The sequence below is a fragment of the Falco biarmicus genome, chromosome 1, assembly GCF_023638135.1.
Source record: "Falco biarmicus isolate bFalBia1 chromosome 1, bFalBia1.pri, whole genome shotgun sequence".
Lineage (NCBI taxonomy): Eukaryota > Metazoa > Chordata > Aves > Falconiformes > Falconidae > Falco > Falco biarmicus.
In genome coordinates, this window is record NC_079288.1 from 119,888,959 (window position 1) to 119,905,902 (window position 16,944).

At 42.7% G+C, this 16,944-nt stretch overlaps 1 protein-coding gene across 4 annotated transcripts in view; it reads right to left on the reverse strand.

The window, feature by feature from the left end:
• Positions 1-10,480, reverse strand: part of INTU (inturned planar cell polarity protein) — a 55,651-nt gene extending 45,171 nt beyond the window's left edge. For 2 of the 4 annotated variants that reach the window (XM_056324417.1, XM_056324435.1), the window contains exon 1: positions 4,169-4,317. In XM_056324417.1, coding sequence (XP_056180392.1) covers positions 4,169-4,305 — 137 coding nt within the window. In that variant the 5' untranslated portion in view covers positions 4,306-4,317. The other 2 variants (XM_056324426.1, XM_056324444.1) reach the window with 2 other exon arrangements.
• Between the last annotated feature and the right edge of the window lie 6,464 nt (positions 10,481-16,944).

Sequence of the window (16,944 nt, forward strand, 5' to 3'; positions counted from 1 at the left end):
CCAAAACAACCTCAAGATAAAGTCTAGGTTAACACTTTTCACAAGACAAGTTCAAAATAGCATACTCAAGATCACATTCAAAAATACCCAACAAAAAAGTAAAGACACAGCACTGCTACAGAAGAAGTTCTAGCAGCTGGAGTGGATCACTTTAAGTCACTAGCAACAAGCTGCTGCAAAGAAAAGGCAAGGCTACAGGATGTATTAACAGGAGTGCCATCTGCACAGCGCAAAATTTTTTATGTCCTAATTTGGCAATGGCAATGTGTCAACCATGTCCAGTTTTGGATAGTGCAATTTAAGAAAGATGTAGTAACTGAAACAAGCCCAGAGCACAGAGACAAATAGTAAGTAGTTTATAAACATGTTTTAAAGGGAGAGGCTGAAGGAAACAAAACTCTTTTGGAGGAGAAAAAAAACCAAATGAAAAACGATAACAGAGAAGCAACAGGCCAAACAGTCCAACTGCAGAAGGATGAGGATCAGTAATGGTCAAAGGATGCGTACTTAAGTGGTTTAACTTACCAAAGTATCTAACCTAAACAATATGAAAAGTTTTTGATCTCACACAGACAAACACACAAAATCAGCATTAGCAGGCAATGTAAGGAACATATGGGATGTTCTGTATGGAAGATTTTCACAGACGGGACCAGTTCATTCTTCCTGACTAGATGACAAACAGGTCTCCCTTTCTTGCAATCTGAGACCACACTGATAAAAATCAAATAAGGAAAAATACAGAATGGAGACTTACGTGCTAATTAATATCATTGATTGTTTAAAGTTAACATACATTCATACATTTTATACTAGAATTAGCTATTTTACTGAATAGAGAATGCAAATGTCATTTATAAATAGTATTCTAGAATTCAAATAGAGCATTGATTTGAATATACAGGTAAGCGATGCAGCTTCAAAGTCCAGCTGAACAGAGAACATTATACACAGACACTGCACCACAGCACCTTTAAGGGCTCAAAGAGAGGATCTGGCTGGACTAAGAATACAGAGAACACCGGCATTGCTCTCTTCCAGGAACCCCAGTGACTTAGAGAAGTTTATGGATGTGGCAGACAGGAAGAAACATCCTGCACTTCCTTTGCATTTATTAGTTTGCCCAAGCTGATAGTTTTAAAAGATGACACACCACTTGTGATAATTTGGCTGCTCCTAATGGCTATGGGTAAGTCAAGAGTTTGCATCTTCTACAAAACCTTACTCAAGATATTTAGTACCTTCTTATAAAGTATCAAAATGATAACGCCACCTAAAGTCTGTTAGGACCAGATAATGCTATGATTGAACATGTCTCAAAGGTGGTTAAGTAAGAAATAACATGACAAAGTTTTTCCTTGGTTTGTTTTTTTAAGGAGTACTCTTGCATTCTGGTACATGTAAGCAAAATTGGGAAAACCCAAAATTGATAAAGAAAGTATTAGAAACTTAAAAAGAAATAACATTTGGGTTAGCAGAAACTCCTGTGATGTACAACAGCCTTCTTTGTTCCCTCTTTTTTTTCCTCTTTAAAAGGGATTATTGTTTTTGGAAAAGCTCGCTCTTCTTTGGGGTAGAAGTTGAAGTTTCAAGTTGGATGTCAGTTCATACACACACGTTCTCCAGCTTCATTGTCTATTTTTATTAGAAACTACTATATGGATCAAGGAAAAAAAAAAAGGTAGGGGTGTGGGGGGGTATGTTAGCATGGTGTTTACATTGGGTCCACTCAAACAGAAGCACTCCAGAGAAAAGGCTCTTCAAGGAGCAGCAGCACATATGGCAAAGTCACTCTATGTGAATAAGCTGATGAAGATGGAAGACTGAAAAAAATGTCACAACGGCATGAATTTCTCTCCTTGAAGGCATTTTAATGAGGTACTGCAAAGGAACTATGACTTTCTGAATACAGATCCATACAGACATCTAAAAAAGTACAGGCTGAAACAAGAAATCTACAGCTAGGATGACAGGTTTTTTCCTTAATGCTGTGGTTTCACAACTAATTTATACTAAGCTAAAAAATAAAATACAATATTCTCAACACCTTTCCTTCCCACCTCTCTTCCTTTGTGCCAAAACAAGCACTTGCACAATAACCTGAGCTTCTACATAGGTCTGGAAGCTTCAGTCAAGGGATCTAAAAATCTGGAAGACCCACATTCCTCTAAGAGCAGTTTCGCTGATCCCCACAAATATTTCTTCTTTAGGATAAATGTCTGAAAAAACGTGCCAATTGAAATTGCCTGTGTATGTAAGAAACATATACCAGAAACGAAGGATCCAAGTTCTGATTCTGAAGCAAGACAGGACTGTTCTCACCCAAGGAAACTCAGAAACAATAAACAGTTAACATCTATGAGCCTTGTTTTAAAGCAATTAAAAGAAAACAACGAACCAAAGGTTAACTATTGTACTGCACTATATGATTCAATTCCACCCATATGATACTTTGCAGAAGCAAAGTTAATCATCTTTAGTCTTCCCAACCTTTGCCTATGCAACAACAAAGTATGGCTTCAGACTGAGGCATCAGTTTGGTACATGCAAAGCTGCCATCCTCTTAACAGCTATGGCTGCCTAGAAGGGTCCTGATCCATCACAACTAGTGAAAGTGGCAGCAAGTGTTAAATTAGACAAAATTAAAAAAAACCAAAACCAAACCAACACACTACTTTCACAATGGCATATGTAAGCATTCACTTCACAGCTGTCTGAAAATAGGCCATGCAAAAAATCATAGGGCTCTGATGAAGAAACAACTTGCATCAGCCCTATTTCTACCCTTACACCAATGCTCCTTGGTGTACCTTGGTTTGTCCACATTAGCTGTAGTATTAAGTAGTACAGTTTCAACTGACGGAAGTTTAATCTGGAAGTCAGTAACTTTTAATTCAGAAACCCATTCCCAAGGGTTTTCTTTCTTTCTTTTACTCAAATATGTCCTACTATAAAACCATACACAGATCACCTATAGATGAACAAATGCCATTATCTTACGATAGCTAACAGTCCTATCTTTGTACCTTTTACTTTGCAAAACTGTACTGTTTCTCTCTCCATCTTCATTACAAGCCACATCTTAACCTCTTGTTTCTGTACTCAGAAGGCTGGACTGGTACAGGCCCAATAGAAGACACTATTTGGACCTAAAATTAAAGCTTCGCAGTCCTGTTGATGCAGTGATAGAAAAGATGTGTTTCAATTTATCCAACAGTATTATACATCGTGTTCTGTGTTGAAAACTGTGGAGCACGGCTATATCCCCTGAACACGCACAAAGAACACCAGTAGATTTGCATTTTAGATGCAAGAATTGGAAAAGAAAAAATCCAAAACTCATAAAAGGAGGAGGGAAGGAAAAAAAAAAAAAAAAGCATGGGTTCAAGTGAGATGTGTTAAAGTTAAGTTCTGCCTTATAAACACAGGAACAAAATAAGGCAGGTGTACATCCAAACCGCTTCATTTCTCACTGAGCCAGAGGCACGGGACAACTGCAAGACAAAGTGTACTTAAACATGTTTGAAACCTCTCCCACTTAAACCTTTTCCTTCTTTGCTGCATTACTTATGAAAATAACATGCCAAATAAAATCCATCGATTAGACCTTGAAATATGCGTTTGAACTGTCAGACAGAATTGTTTTAATGCAGGGTACAGAGAAGAGAGTAAATTTTATACGAATTACATGAAAAAATAGTAAGAAAACCCCATCGGTTGCGTATGTGACTTTAAAATATGTACTGCTGTTCCAGAGTTGTCTTCTCACCTACCATTTCCCAAAAGACAGGCCGCTAAAACAGGCTGACGGCGTCTCCAGTGCTAAGGCATTTATAATACACGAGCCAAGCCCCAGTTTCCCGCTCTCACGCAGCGCCCGGCCGGGATCCAGGGCCAGCCCAGGGACTGCCGGCCAGCTGAGCGCCTGCTGCCGCCCGCCACGTTACCTGCGGGGTTCTGCCACACAAACGCCGCCTCAGAAAGCACAAAGCCACTAAAACCGGCCCTGCGGCTCAAACAGGCACGGACGGAAGCTCCCACCGGGCCGCGGCCCACCGGCCGCCTCCTCAGCGGGCTGCGCTTTGGCGGGGCGGGGCGGCACGCTGAGGGGGCCCGGGCCCGCGCCCCGCCGCTCGCCCTGCCCTGGCCTCCCCCGCCCCGCCCTTACTCGGAGCTCCCGGACAGCGAGGTAGCACACGAGCCGCTCTCGCTGCCGCTGCCCGCACGCTCAGCGTCTTCTTCCCGCGGCGGCTCCATCCCCTCAGCGGCTCCGCGCCCGCTCCCGCCGTCCCCCCCGGACGCCATGACACCCGCGCCCCTCCGCGCCGGCCGGGCACGTGACCCGCGCCCTGCCCTCCCCATTGGCGGCCCCGGGCCGGCGCCATGGAGACGGGAAGAAGCGCGAGGGCACGTCCCGCCCGCCGCGGGAGCGGGAACGGCGGCGGCACCGCCTCGGAGGCCCGCGGAGGGTCCCGCCGGCCGGGAGAGAGCCCCGGGCATCGGTAAGCGGTAATAACGGCCCCGCACTGTTGCCCGCCTCGGGAGGAGGTAAATTGCCGTTTGAGTGTGCTGGTAGAGAGGCCAGCTGGCCGGCCGCTCCTCCGGCTGGCAAGAATAATCATAAACAAACATTTGAAAGTGCCCAGCCTCCCTGTTTGCTTCCTCAGAACGCGCAGCTGAGTCTCACTAGTCCCTTGAAAGTCTTTCAGTGGGTCAATATGGAACACATAATGGAGAACAGACTATTTAGTTGACTGATATCAAGGTCCCAGCAACAGTCCCATAAAAGAGACTACTAATGAAACTCATAGTCCCAGGGCAAGCCTCAAAGCATTGCTTATAATAAAAAACTGACTTGGAGAAAGAAACATGAGGTAAATCGTAATTTTCATGAAGTCAAATGGTTAGCGGTGGAATACTTCTATGCTTTATGTTATGCTCTGTCATAAGAAACTAAGGTAACTTCTCTGTAGGTTAGTCAGGAAAGCAGTTAGGTTAGGAAGGAGAGGCAAGGATGTGAGACAGGCGAACAAGCTAGATGATTTAGCACCTTAAATCAGTCAATACAGTCTACGAATGCAAAATCATGCACAGTCAAGAGGAGGGGGGGAACCCTACTTGGTTTTCAGGACTTAAATTATTCACATCCATGAAAAACAAGACCCATGGCAACCCTGCAGACAACTTGCTGCGTAGCTATGTCAGTAAACCCATCAGGACACACATGGTGAATAACGAAAGGGATGAAGAATAATTGTTGGAACATTTTTAATGTGTTGGATTTAATCTCTGCTCAGTGGGATATTTGCACTGCTTCAGCAGTGAGGTTTTATAGTGCTGGAGCACTATGTAGAAGTCACAGAATTCTGGTATGAAATTCCTGTGCTTGAAACCGTTTTAAGGAAGCATTCACTAATAAGTGTGATTTCAAGTGAATTAACAAACAGAAATGTTCTGGACTCGTATCCATGTCATTAAGGCTTCAACTGAAGTAGTTAAAGATACCTATATTAAATTTTGTGGCCATTCTGAAGTGCCTGTACAAGACCTGATTTTACAGATAAATCACTGTTACGTGGATTTTAAGACTACAAAGCTATCCAAAGGAGACAGAAACATTCCCTACCTAAAGAAAAAAAAAATTCTAACATGGTTTCATTCAGTTTAGCTCAGGATATGGTAGATAATTTAAGGTTTTTTTCCTATCTGAGCCAGCAATAACCACTTCACACAAAGTACAAAACCCATGCATGCATGGTAGACAATTCTTTAAAAGAGAAAAAAATAAATCAGGTCTTTGGTTGTTTCCAATTGTCAGAATGCCAGATATGCACCAACTTTCATGCTTTATATTGCTTCCAGAAGAATAAGTGGAAAAAATATTCTGAAAGTACCCCACTTCCCAAACAATTTACTTTTTGAAAACAAAAAAGCACTTTTGAAAAAAAAGATACTTTATAAACACAATTTCCCAAAGAGTCTAATGATTTTATGATTTTCTAAGAGGAATACTGCAAGAATATTCCTGCATATCTAAGAGAAATATTAAAATTAGAATTTTAATAGAGGTAGGTGAGATACAGTGTCCCGCCTTCCCTAATTCTGCTTGTATTTGCAAGCACTTATAATACGCTGAACAGCACACTGAAGTGTTTCTGTCGAGAAGCGATAGTCTATGCCAGATGGTCCTGTGTTAGTTATGTTAAATTTCACTGAGTTCAAGAGTTGGTTAATTGTTTCCAGTTGTTTGCTCAATAAGTGAGAAATACAGGCACTCTAAAAAGGAGGCAGCAGTCCTACACTACTGCTGTTTTATAGGGATAACCCTATCATGAAAGAAAGGATGATGGAAGATTTTGGTCCACTTAGGTAGTTGTGAGTCACCTAAGTATTTTTCTGAATTGAATGTGAAATTTTTGCTGCTGTGGGAACAATTAAAGATCTCAAGACATAATATATCTCACACAGCAGGATTTCATTTTAGTGAAGACACAGATTTTCCCACACAATCCCTCTCGAGAGGAAAGCCTCTCATTTCTTGTGCATAAATATTAGGGAAAGTCTCGAAATAATTTGTCTTCTGGCAGATCCTTTACACTTACTCCCAGTAGTTGAGCTGATGCTTCTCACTGAGGAACCCATAAGCCTTCCATGTTAGGTTGCTGTTACTAACAAGCAGATGGTAAAAATTTGCCACAGGGCATCATTGGCATCAATATCACAGCTTACCCTTACTGGACAACTGGTGAATAAGCATTTAAAAAGTGGGTAGTTAAAAAGCACTCCTCTTTGCCTTAAGATTGTTCTGATTAGTGCAAGGAACTAAATCCATGTGCAGAAATTAATTTCAGAACAAGAGTTCCTTGTTACTTTTTTGGATTAACCTGCTTCAAAAGCTATTATGCTTTAAAAGTAAGTCTACCTTGAGCCACATTTATATTCAGGACTAGATTGGAGTTAAAAGAGGACAGTGTATAGGACACACAAAGAGATACTCTGGTCCATTCTAATAAAGGAGAAAAATAACTAGGGTGTAACTATTTTTGGGAACTGTTGCATGGATACTTGTGAACCCCAACTCCAACCACCGTCCAATTTAAACTACTAACATTTTTTCATTATTACGTACTGACAGCTGATTTTTTTAACCCGATGCAGAAGTAATGAGGCTGGAGTTAGAGTCTTTCCTGGCAGCTAGATGGAGGAGCACAGGGAAATTTAGGATTAGTGTTTATGACTACTCTAACTTGACGCGTTTGGTTTCGTATAGTCAGGCCCAATCTTAGCAATCTTACCAGGACCCACAATTCACTGATGATATGCCAGATTGATTTCACGGATTCACATTCAGAGGGCTTGTTGGGCCTGAATTGCGGATGTAGTTGAGCTCTTCTCAACACAGGGCTGAAAACTGTGACAGTGTTACACCTCTGGCATACTGGGGCAAACTAACGGTCCCTCTGGTACGACTGAATGCCGCCTGATACTCAGGAGTACCCGTTATGCTTGTGAGGTGTCAATGCACTCTCCCAGAATTAGATCAGATCCCTGATTTTTTAGCAATCTCCCCTTCTTCTTCAGGGTCACTCCCCCTGCTAAATGCAGGTGGTGGGTGAGGAAAAGCAGACCATAGTGCTGTCTCTGTACTTACCTGAACAGTGCTCCAGACTGGGAGAATTCTTTTAATGATTGGATCTACCACTTTTGTGGCTCTTTTGTACAGTGCAGGCAGTTTAAACAGGCCACAGTAACACTGTGAGACAAATCTCACTGCATATACCTGGACCATTGCTGAATCTGTCTTACACTCACTAGGCGTATCAACAGCATTTTAAGCGTGCCTTTGCTTTCCCACTCCCCTTCCATACTTCAAATTACAGCTCTTCATTATTCATAAAAAAATAAGAAGGGCTAAGTGACCTCTCATAGTTTCATTTTTTCCTTCTTGCTTGTTCTCAAATCAGGCAAGATTTCTAGGAAGGTTCTATCAACAACTGGATAGACTTAACACAATATATAACAGATATAATGTGATACATTACAAGTAGATACAACTAAGATTTTAGGAATAAGACAAGGGAAATATTTTCATCGTTGTGTAACAGTTCTGTTTCTTGCTGATAACACCTGCTTTACTCAAACATCTGAAGAAAAACTAACAGAAAACCTGGACTGGTAAAGAGTGACATTACAGACTTTTCACCTATTGATTCCTATTGTTATTTTATTCCTTCAGTGTTCAGCATCAGCAAAAATGAGACAGAAACGAGTTTTTTTTTTTTAAAGATTAATGACAATACAGCTTTCCCCTATCCTGCTGGACTTTCTTAAGAGACAAAAGGCACACTTCACAGGCATTCCTTAATAAATAGGATTTTGTGATTACAAGGTTTACATAGAACTACACCAATCAGATCATAATTACAAAATCTTCCCTTCACAGCTTTTCTGACATTACTGCATAAAGACCATCCACAGCAAAGTAGCATGAATTGAATAGTGATACTGGACTGTCATTTTAATTGGAATATTTACATATGAACAGACTAAATGAAAAATGAAGGCCACCTTTGTGACCAAAGGAACAGAAAATTTGTGAGAAAACACCCCAGTGCTCAATAAATAGACCATTCTTTCCGACTTTTAAGCTTTGTGTATCAACTTCCCTCTATACAATTAGAACACAAGTATTTTAGAAGAACAACATAAACCCCACAGAAGACTGCCAAGAAGAATTCGGGAAGACTAGTTCAACCCATCTCATTCTTTTGCTAAACAGTCTTACAGAGCCAGGAGTTCCCTCTAGCATGAAAAGCAGCTGTAATTACAAATAAGATTTTTTCCTACTGTTTTTGCTTTGCTTTAAATCTACAGGCTTTTTTAGGATCACCTGCTATGCATAGCAGGCATATCAAGCATGAAAGAAAACCATTATTTGCAGTCAGTCAACATGAAAACATTTCAAGTATGAATAGTACCTTCTTACACTGAAAGTATATGAATGTAAGGAATACCATGGGGCAGCATGTTTTTAACCCAACTTTGAAATGGAGCATTTTCTGTTAAGTCACTGACAAATGCATGCACAGGGTTTCAGATACCAGAAGGTCCCCTGTTAGCTTATGGGCACATTTATTGCTTAAAAAGTGGTTTCGGCGTGCAATGCAGGAACGGGCTGATCCTGGTGTGCCCTCCTTGCTGTACTCAGTGTTTTCATCCTCAGCGTTCACAGGAATGGATTTTAAGCGACTATTCAGTTTGATGCTTTGAGCTGGAGAGAAGCTGAGTTAATAGTTGTTAGTTTCCATAGCAAAAGCTGTTTGGAGTCGGCACTGAAAGAAAGTGTACTTTTTCCTTCAGTAGGAGATAAATCAATGTAGCTGAGAAAATGCGTTAGGAAGCAGGCACTTTATAGGACAACTGGAGATGGGCTTCTCCTGGACACCGCCACCAAACGGGCTGGTGTTTCCTTTGTAAAGTTTAAGCGGCTCTCAGCTGGCCACAGAAAATGGCACTGAGGCTGACTTTGAAAGTCCTGCTTTGGCCTATGGGGCAAGAACTTAATGTTGAGATTTCTTAGTGGGGGGACACAGTGGAGTACTGCACGTTAGGGATGGCGAAGGCAGGGGCAAACCCCAGCGTCTTCTCAGGCAGCATGCATCCCACACACCCGCTTAAGGAGTGCCCGGCCCGCATTTGTGTGCGAGTTCAGGTTTATTGCATTTTTTCCCCTGCCCTTAAAGAAGGGTGCAAAATGCACATGGAACTGATGCAAGAGTTTCCCTCTGTCAACCCGCTTCCCTCAGAAACCCAGAGGGAGCCCCCGGGCTGCCCCGCAGCCCTGCAGAAACGCTTCAGGGGAGCTCCCCTCACCTGCCGGTCCGCCGCTCCTCAGGGAGGAGGGAAAGCCCGAGGGCGAGCCGGTGCCCCGCGAGCAGCCGCCCCTTCCCCGGGCACCGGGCGGGCCCAGCTCCCGCCGCCCGCCCGCCCCTACCCCCGCGGCGGCGGGCACGGCGCGCCCCCGGCGCCCGAGGAAGGTGAGGGGCGGTCGGGACGCGGCCCTTCTCGCTTCCCGCCTCGACAACAAAAGGCTGCCGCGGGGAGCCTCTCCGCAGGGCCGGGAGCTCGCCACGGGCCCCCGCTGCCGCCCCCCTCCCCCCCGGCCCGCCCGGGGCGCTCCCGGGCCGGCGGCTCCTCGCGGGGCTGCGGCGACCTCCTGCTGCGCGGAGTGGCCCGGCCGCCGCTCCCGGGGGATGCGGGCGGAAAGCGAGGGGCTGCAGGGCCGCCTCCCCTTCCCCGCCACTGACCTGTGCAGCAGGACGCTCTGCACCGAGTCCAGATCCTCCAGGTTCCTGGTGGCGGGCGGCGGGATGCTGTACCTGCCCGCCCCGAACATCACGGGCGCCCGCGGGCCCTTCATCGCCCGCCTCCCGCCGCACCGGGGACTGCGGGCGCCCGCGGGCAGGTGGGAGCCCTTCAACCCGCCCGCCTCCCGCCGCGCCTCCCGCGCGGTCCTAGAGCCCGCCGGCGCCACGCCGCGGGGCGCGGGGGACGGGCGGGGGGGTGCTGCTCCCGCGGAGACGCGGCCTGCCGCCCCCCCCCCCCCCCCGCCCCGGGCTCTGCCACGGCCCCTTGCCACCGCCCAGGGGGCTGCTCTACGCTGTCGCCCGGTGTCGGCTCTCTCGGCAGCTAACGACCCCCGGAAACACAAGTTTCATATACATGCAGTAAAGCCGTGCCGAGCTGCAGCCATAGGTTGGTTTGGTGGGGTTTTTATCCCCTCCCAGCTGCATCCCCAGCTCCCATTATGTGAGAAAATGGGTTTCCCCCCACGTGTTTTCCTGTTGGTTGAAATAATGTAATTGCCCGGCTGATTCAATTTCCTTAAAAATCAATACAAAAAATTGTCAGTCCCACAAACTCTGATCCAGTCTTTGCTTCCCTTTTTCACAGAACAGTAATTACAAGCGCTTTTACTGAGTTACAGAGCTCCTTACTGGTTTCCCACCTGCAAAGTTCTCACACGGTGTGTTGAACAAACACTGATGCAAATGTATAAGAAGTGGTGCAACCCATACCTTGGCCATTTTTATTTCTTATCCATGAATTGCCATCATTTATTTCCTCTGCTCAATTTCACAGAGATCAGTTTTCTCTAATGTTCAGATTTTTTCAAGATGTGCTCATCTCCTCCAGATCTGCTACATGTGATTTAAGATCAATAGCTAATAAAGTCTTGCAATCAGTTATTAAAAGCATCACATTTAGTTTCTCTCAGTCATTGTGTCTGAGATAATTATAGCAACACAGCAATGAAGTTTTTTTTTTTTTCTCAGAAAGACCATTAAGAGGAGGACCATCGGCATGATACAGAATGGATTACAAATTGGAAGCCATTGAATATTTTAGCACCCAACTCCATGGAATATTGGCCACTGCCTGGAGTAGAAACTTCAGCTTTTTTAAGCCTTTGGCTTGAGCAGAGAGTGAGTGACAACAGCTCAGTTTGAAGAAGGTAAATGCAGAATCACTGTGAGTCTGTGGCTGGGATTCTCACCAAGCAGTGTGACTCTAGTGTTTAGGTGGCTTAACCGCTTTTTCCTTTTTTAATTTTTGGTTTCTTTCTTTCTTTGATACCAGGGAGAAATTTTAAGAGAACACTTTCCTCTGAATTCTACTCCTGCCAAAGAACCTGGGAACCACTGTCATCCACCGAGGTAAGCAACAGCAGCGGTACTATTTAGGATTATGACCATAAAACCTTTGTCGTGACCTTTAGCACCAGGGCTATGGTGCCAGGGAAGCTGAAGATATACCAGGATTTTGGGTCTAAATAGCAGTGAGTGGAGGAGATTGGGATGTACAGTATTAAAATAAGCACAAGGCTTCTGCAGTGGGCACAGAGCGAAGAACTTCTTGCAATACCCACATCTTGATTTCAGAAAGCTGATGGAAATCGCATGGTGGTTATGTCCCCATCACTCTAGAAAAACACTTAGGCACTATCCATGTTTCTGGGTGACTGCACCAGTAGGCAATGTGTGATCCGAAGCTTAGAATGTTTCATTACACAAATGTTCCTGGAAGTATGGCTCAGATGACAAGGTTAGAAATTTTCCTCCTGTTCATAGATGGTTTTGTGTCTTCATAGTATGTCTGCTATGGTTAATGAGCCCTGTGAAAGTGGGGAAGTGACAGTGCAGGTGGTTTTAAATTGTGTCCACTCGTCTACATGCCGAATTGAAAAAAAAAAAAAGAGGGGGGGGGGAAATTAGCTGATGATGCTTAATGTTGCATTGATTAATCAAAAAATATTTTGTAATTCCTCTTTGACGTAATCAGCCTTTGGCAGCTCAGTGTCTGACAGCAGCATAATTAGGAGCCAGAGCTGCTAGCGCTGCATGTATTTTCTTCAAGCAAACAAGAGGCAAAAGTCCCTACACATGCATACTGAGGCTATAAATTTTAGGCTAGAATTTCATATAGATCTGGGATTTCAGCAGCTTATCTGGACTGCTAGATTCCCATCAGTCCTGTACAATGTGGTTTTCAGAACAGCATTATGGAACAGCAACAGAACAAAAAGCTGCAGAGATTTATTTTGCTATATTTTTTTTCACTCTTAGTACTATTTTTATGCCCCAAGGGAGCAGACATGTTTAATTTTCTACACAACAGGGATGTGTTTTCCCAGTTCTTTTAGGACAACACAAACCCCACTTCTAGGGCTGGCAGTTTGATGGTAGAAAACAACAAAACCCCCAAACATTACCATCAAAATCACACTGCATTGCCAGAAGGCCCTTCCAAGATGCTTGTCAGCTTTTCTTTGTCCCTGGGTTCCTTCTCACGGGAGACCATTTTTTGTGTTTCTCACAGCTACTGATCTAACGCTGAGCTTCACGATAACATCATCTGCTACTAATATTGTACTTTCACATGGGCTTGGATTCGACTGTGAGGATCTTGATTAGAATTGCTTACATCTCAGCAAAACTAGAACATGTAAATATAAATAAAGAGAGCCTCAAAACGTGCCAAAATGAGAAAAGGTGACTTAGGTTTTGTGTAGCGCCTGAAATGGCAGATCCAATGGCACCATGCTGCTGGTAAACAGGCAACATTACTAATTTAAAATCAAATAGAATGTTTTTCTAGATATGAATTACATCTTTTACCACCATCTGTATGCCTAGGCTTAATATTTATGGACAACTGGAAAATGAGAGAGGAGCAGAAATTCAAAAGTGATACAGTGGATACTTTCAGAACCATTCCCTCCCCGCCCCCCCCAAATATATTTATGTTACCTTTACCACACATAAGATTCCTAAGTTAAAATAGAGAGTTCTGAGCTAGCATTAATCCTATAACACAACTTCTGCAAATCCCCCAGGCCTTTGACATTTACAAGAATTATTTTAGTTAAGTCTTACATATTGAAGTTTCACTAAAATACAAAGTGCCATTTCATTGTATTTTCTGCAAGACTTTCACATGAGTACAACAGGGCACAGGAAAAGGAAGGTCACCATTCCATTTGAGGTCTGTCAGCTCTTCTATTTAACTACGTATAGAGAACATGGCATTACAGCGTATTTCCTGAATCCAATGAAATACATGCAACTGGAGAAAGATTAAGAATTCTTTGCTATGCAGAGAAACAAAACCATTAGGGGCTGGGGAAGGAGGAAATTTAACCAGGTTAAAAACAGCAATGACAACAAAAAATAATTTTAACAGGCACTCTGCATACAAAATAATTGTAGTATGCCTGGGTTCCCCTTCCATCTGCAGTACTTTTACTGCCAGTTGAACTGCCTTAAAAGCCCTTCTACTTTGTTAAAGAACAATTCTGGTGTTTCTGATATAAAAGGAAACATAAAAGAAGTAGCAAAGTATTATGATGCTGTGCTTGTGACAGAGATCTCTTTTGGAGATCGTAGTGTGTTTTTTCTTAAATAAGCTGTTGTTAGGCACTGATTATGAAGCTATTTCCTATGCTGACAGGGTCAGAAGTTTTTGAATCGTAACCCCCATTTGGAAATGACTAAAAGAGGTAATTAAGCTACTTTTGATATGTTTGAAGACCTTTGCCTTCAAGTTTGAAGACTAGCCTTGACTTGGCTAGTAAGTTTTAGTGTACCTAGAGATCAAAGACTAACCTGCTTTCATTGGCTGCACAAGGTGGAAATCAGGTTATCATCACTTCATATATATGGTTTGTCATTTATATAATTAGCTCTAAGATGTTAGTACTCTGGGGATAGCTGAAGTCTTTCAGAAGAGACTTTATCCCTTCCACTGAATTTGGAAGGGGAAATAGGAAATTATTAATCAATCCCCTCCCCTTGAGGCAATACATACTTCCTAGTCCAATGTCCTGGTAGCAGCCAGCTGCCAGAGCTGTTGGCTGCTGACCCAGGATGGGTGAAGTGTGAGGTCTGAATGAAAGCGGGCTGACTGTGACTGTTTGGAGAAGACAAAAGTTGTACCAAGATTCTAAGAATTTAATGGAAATTAGGAGTGCAGAGCAGGGAGGGTTTGGAGGTTTTGTCTCTTTTAGATCATTTTTGCCTATAACATTTTTTTTGTACTGGTGATAAATTTGTAGAAAAAGCTATTTTGTTCTGCTTGATTATACCTATGGGTAAGGCAGACTGTACCTTACTGTACTCGGTTCCCAAACTAAGGGCTATGGCACATTGTTGTTTGAGCACAAGGTTACTTTCCAGGCTATTCTATCCTTCCTCATCTTTTCTCTTATGAAACTACCCCTGTAACAGAGACAGCAGAACAGGCGCTGAGAATGCATTTCACCAGCTGCAACTCATAGTCCAGCATATTAACTTAACCCCCTGTCTACTTCCATTTATTTTGTTATGCCAAGCTATAAACTGTGGCAGCTGAGTGTCAAGTTCATGTATCTGTTACATTAAGCTATGGTAACCAAAGGGATCCAGGAATGATGAACCAGAGACCACATTTTCTACTCATCTGAAACGAGAGAGATTTGAGAACCTAATGATTTTTTTCCCCTCTCCATCTGACCAGGTCATGTGTAGTTTATCTTTTACTTTTAAACAGGAGATTGTTTCTCTTTGGATGTAGTAGGCAAGCAAGGGCTACATTACAACAAGGGATGAAAACCCATAAAGGAAACTAATCAGCACTGGATTGTTTTGTGCTGTTATATTGCTTTTTTTGGTAAGTGGGTTCATTAACAAATAGGCTTCTACTGTCTCAAAAACTTAAAAATCACGGCAAAGATTAGTAAAAAGCAGCCATTTTCATTAGTGAATACCGTTCTTCAGAATCAAGACCCATAAAGGAGGAGTGTGCATAAATTCTGCTATTCTGTGTAGAAACATTCTTCAAGCCTATAGTGGTTTATTTCTAGTATTACTTGATTTTCTGCTGATTAATAGCGGATAGTGATGGCAATTTTGCGGAGTGTGTATTTATTCTCAGATAACAAGGTAGGATAGGCTCCCACTCACCAGAAGATGCATACTCCCGTTGCTGTATTTAAAAGGTCGAGAGGTGGGGTTGGAGGGTATTTTTGCCAAGGAGAGGTTTCCAGGCTCTGCCTCCTTTTCACAACCAGCTATCAAGGTTATATAGGAGGCAGAGATAATATCTACTTTTCACTTCTGACACGATCAAATATGAACATCTGTCTCTGTGCTTTTTATTCTAATGGAGGCTAGATGCATGAAAAAAAACCATGTCAAAACACAGAGATTTTGGTGTTATTGCATCACTTAAAGGATAGCTTCTTCTTTTCTGTCTGTGTGGAGAAAGCTGGTTCCCCAAGTTGTTGTCCTGTTAACTCGTTTGTATTATATCAGCACTGCACTGCAGAGAGCAGAAGTTTAACTCAGCTATGCTGAATTTAATGATCTGTCCTCAGAGTGCAGCGGCACTAAACACTGTATGCAGTTGCCATGACTGCCTTCAGTCCAGCTTTCCAGCAGCAAGAGAGAAAACCCAGTTTATCTGTCAAACAAATTTCCTGTAATTCTGGGATCTCTTCAAAACCAGCCCCAAAGGCAATACTTTTGACAAACTGGCAGTCAGCAATACATGAACCCCTGGAAATAAGAATTAATAGTCCAGGGGTAAACCATTAGTCCAAGGAGTAAGTGATAAACTGAAGAGAGTGTAGGATGCTGTTGGTCATTTCAATCAATCCATCAATTCCCTCTGCAAAGACTTTTCAGTTTGCAGAATAGTGGGTATAGAGTGGCAACATGTGGCTACTTTGTGGCCTTTAAAATAATTTACTAGATTTTCATTACTTCCTCTAAGAGTTTTTTGTACAAATGAGGAGTCCAAGTCTAGCTGAAAAAGCTGTTCTAAAATATTATGAGATTATTGATATATTGCAAAGGCTGCTAAAACATAATTAGATTTTGTTAAACTGAAGCTGATAACGTTCCTGTAAATTTGTCTATAAATGTGGTTTGTGACCATCTGCTCTTCTGAGAAGTAGATGAGATCTATAAAAAGGGGCAACTTATGCTTTATATGAACATCTGGGCAAAGTATAAGAATATCTGGCAAACATGCTAAATAATAAAAAAAAAATAATCCTGTGACCCCAGATTTATTTTCTGGAATTGATTTTAAGGCTCTCTTTTACTCTTATCCCCACCTTCTGGTCTGAGTTTCTGGAGAAAGACTTAGGTGTTCAGCTAGCTCACTCCTTCTGTCTTTTTGCTTCCTTCAAGCAGCAAGTAGACTTGTTGTTGCATTATAGGTTTGTTTGTAAAAACTTTACTTGAATGTTTTTTTTCTTGGTAGTGAGTTTTTTTTTTGTTTTTATAAAAATAAGCACTTTTTTTCAAGTCCAGATTCTGGAGACATGTGAATATTTAATTTTATTTTAAGGAATATGGTTCCTGTACCTAATCCTAATGGTTTCAAAGTAGAACATGAAAA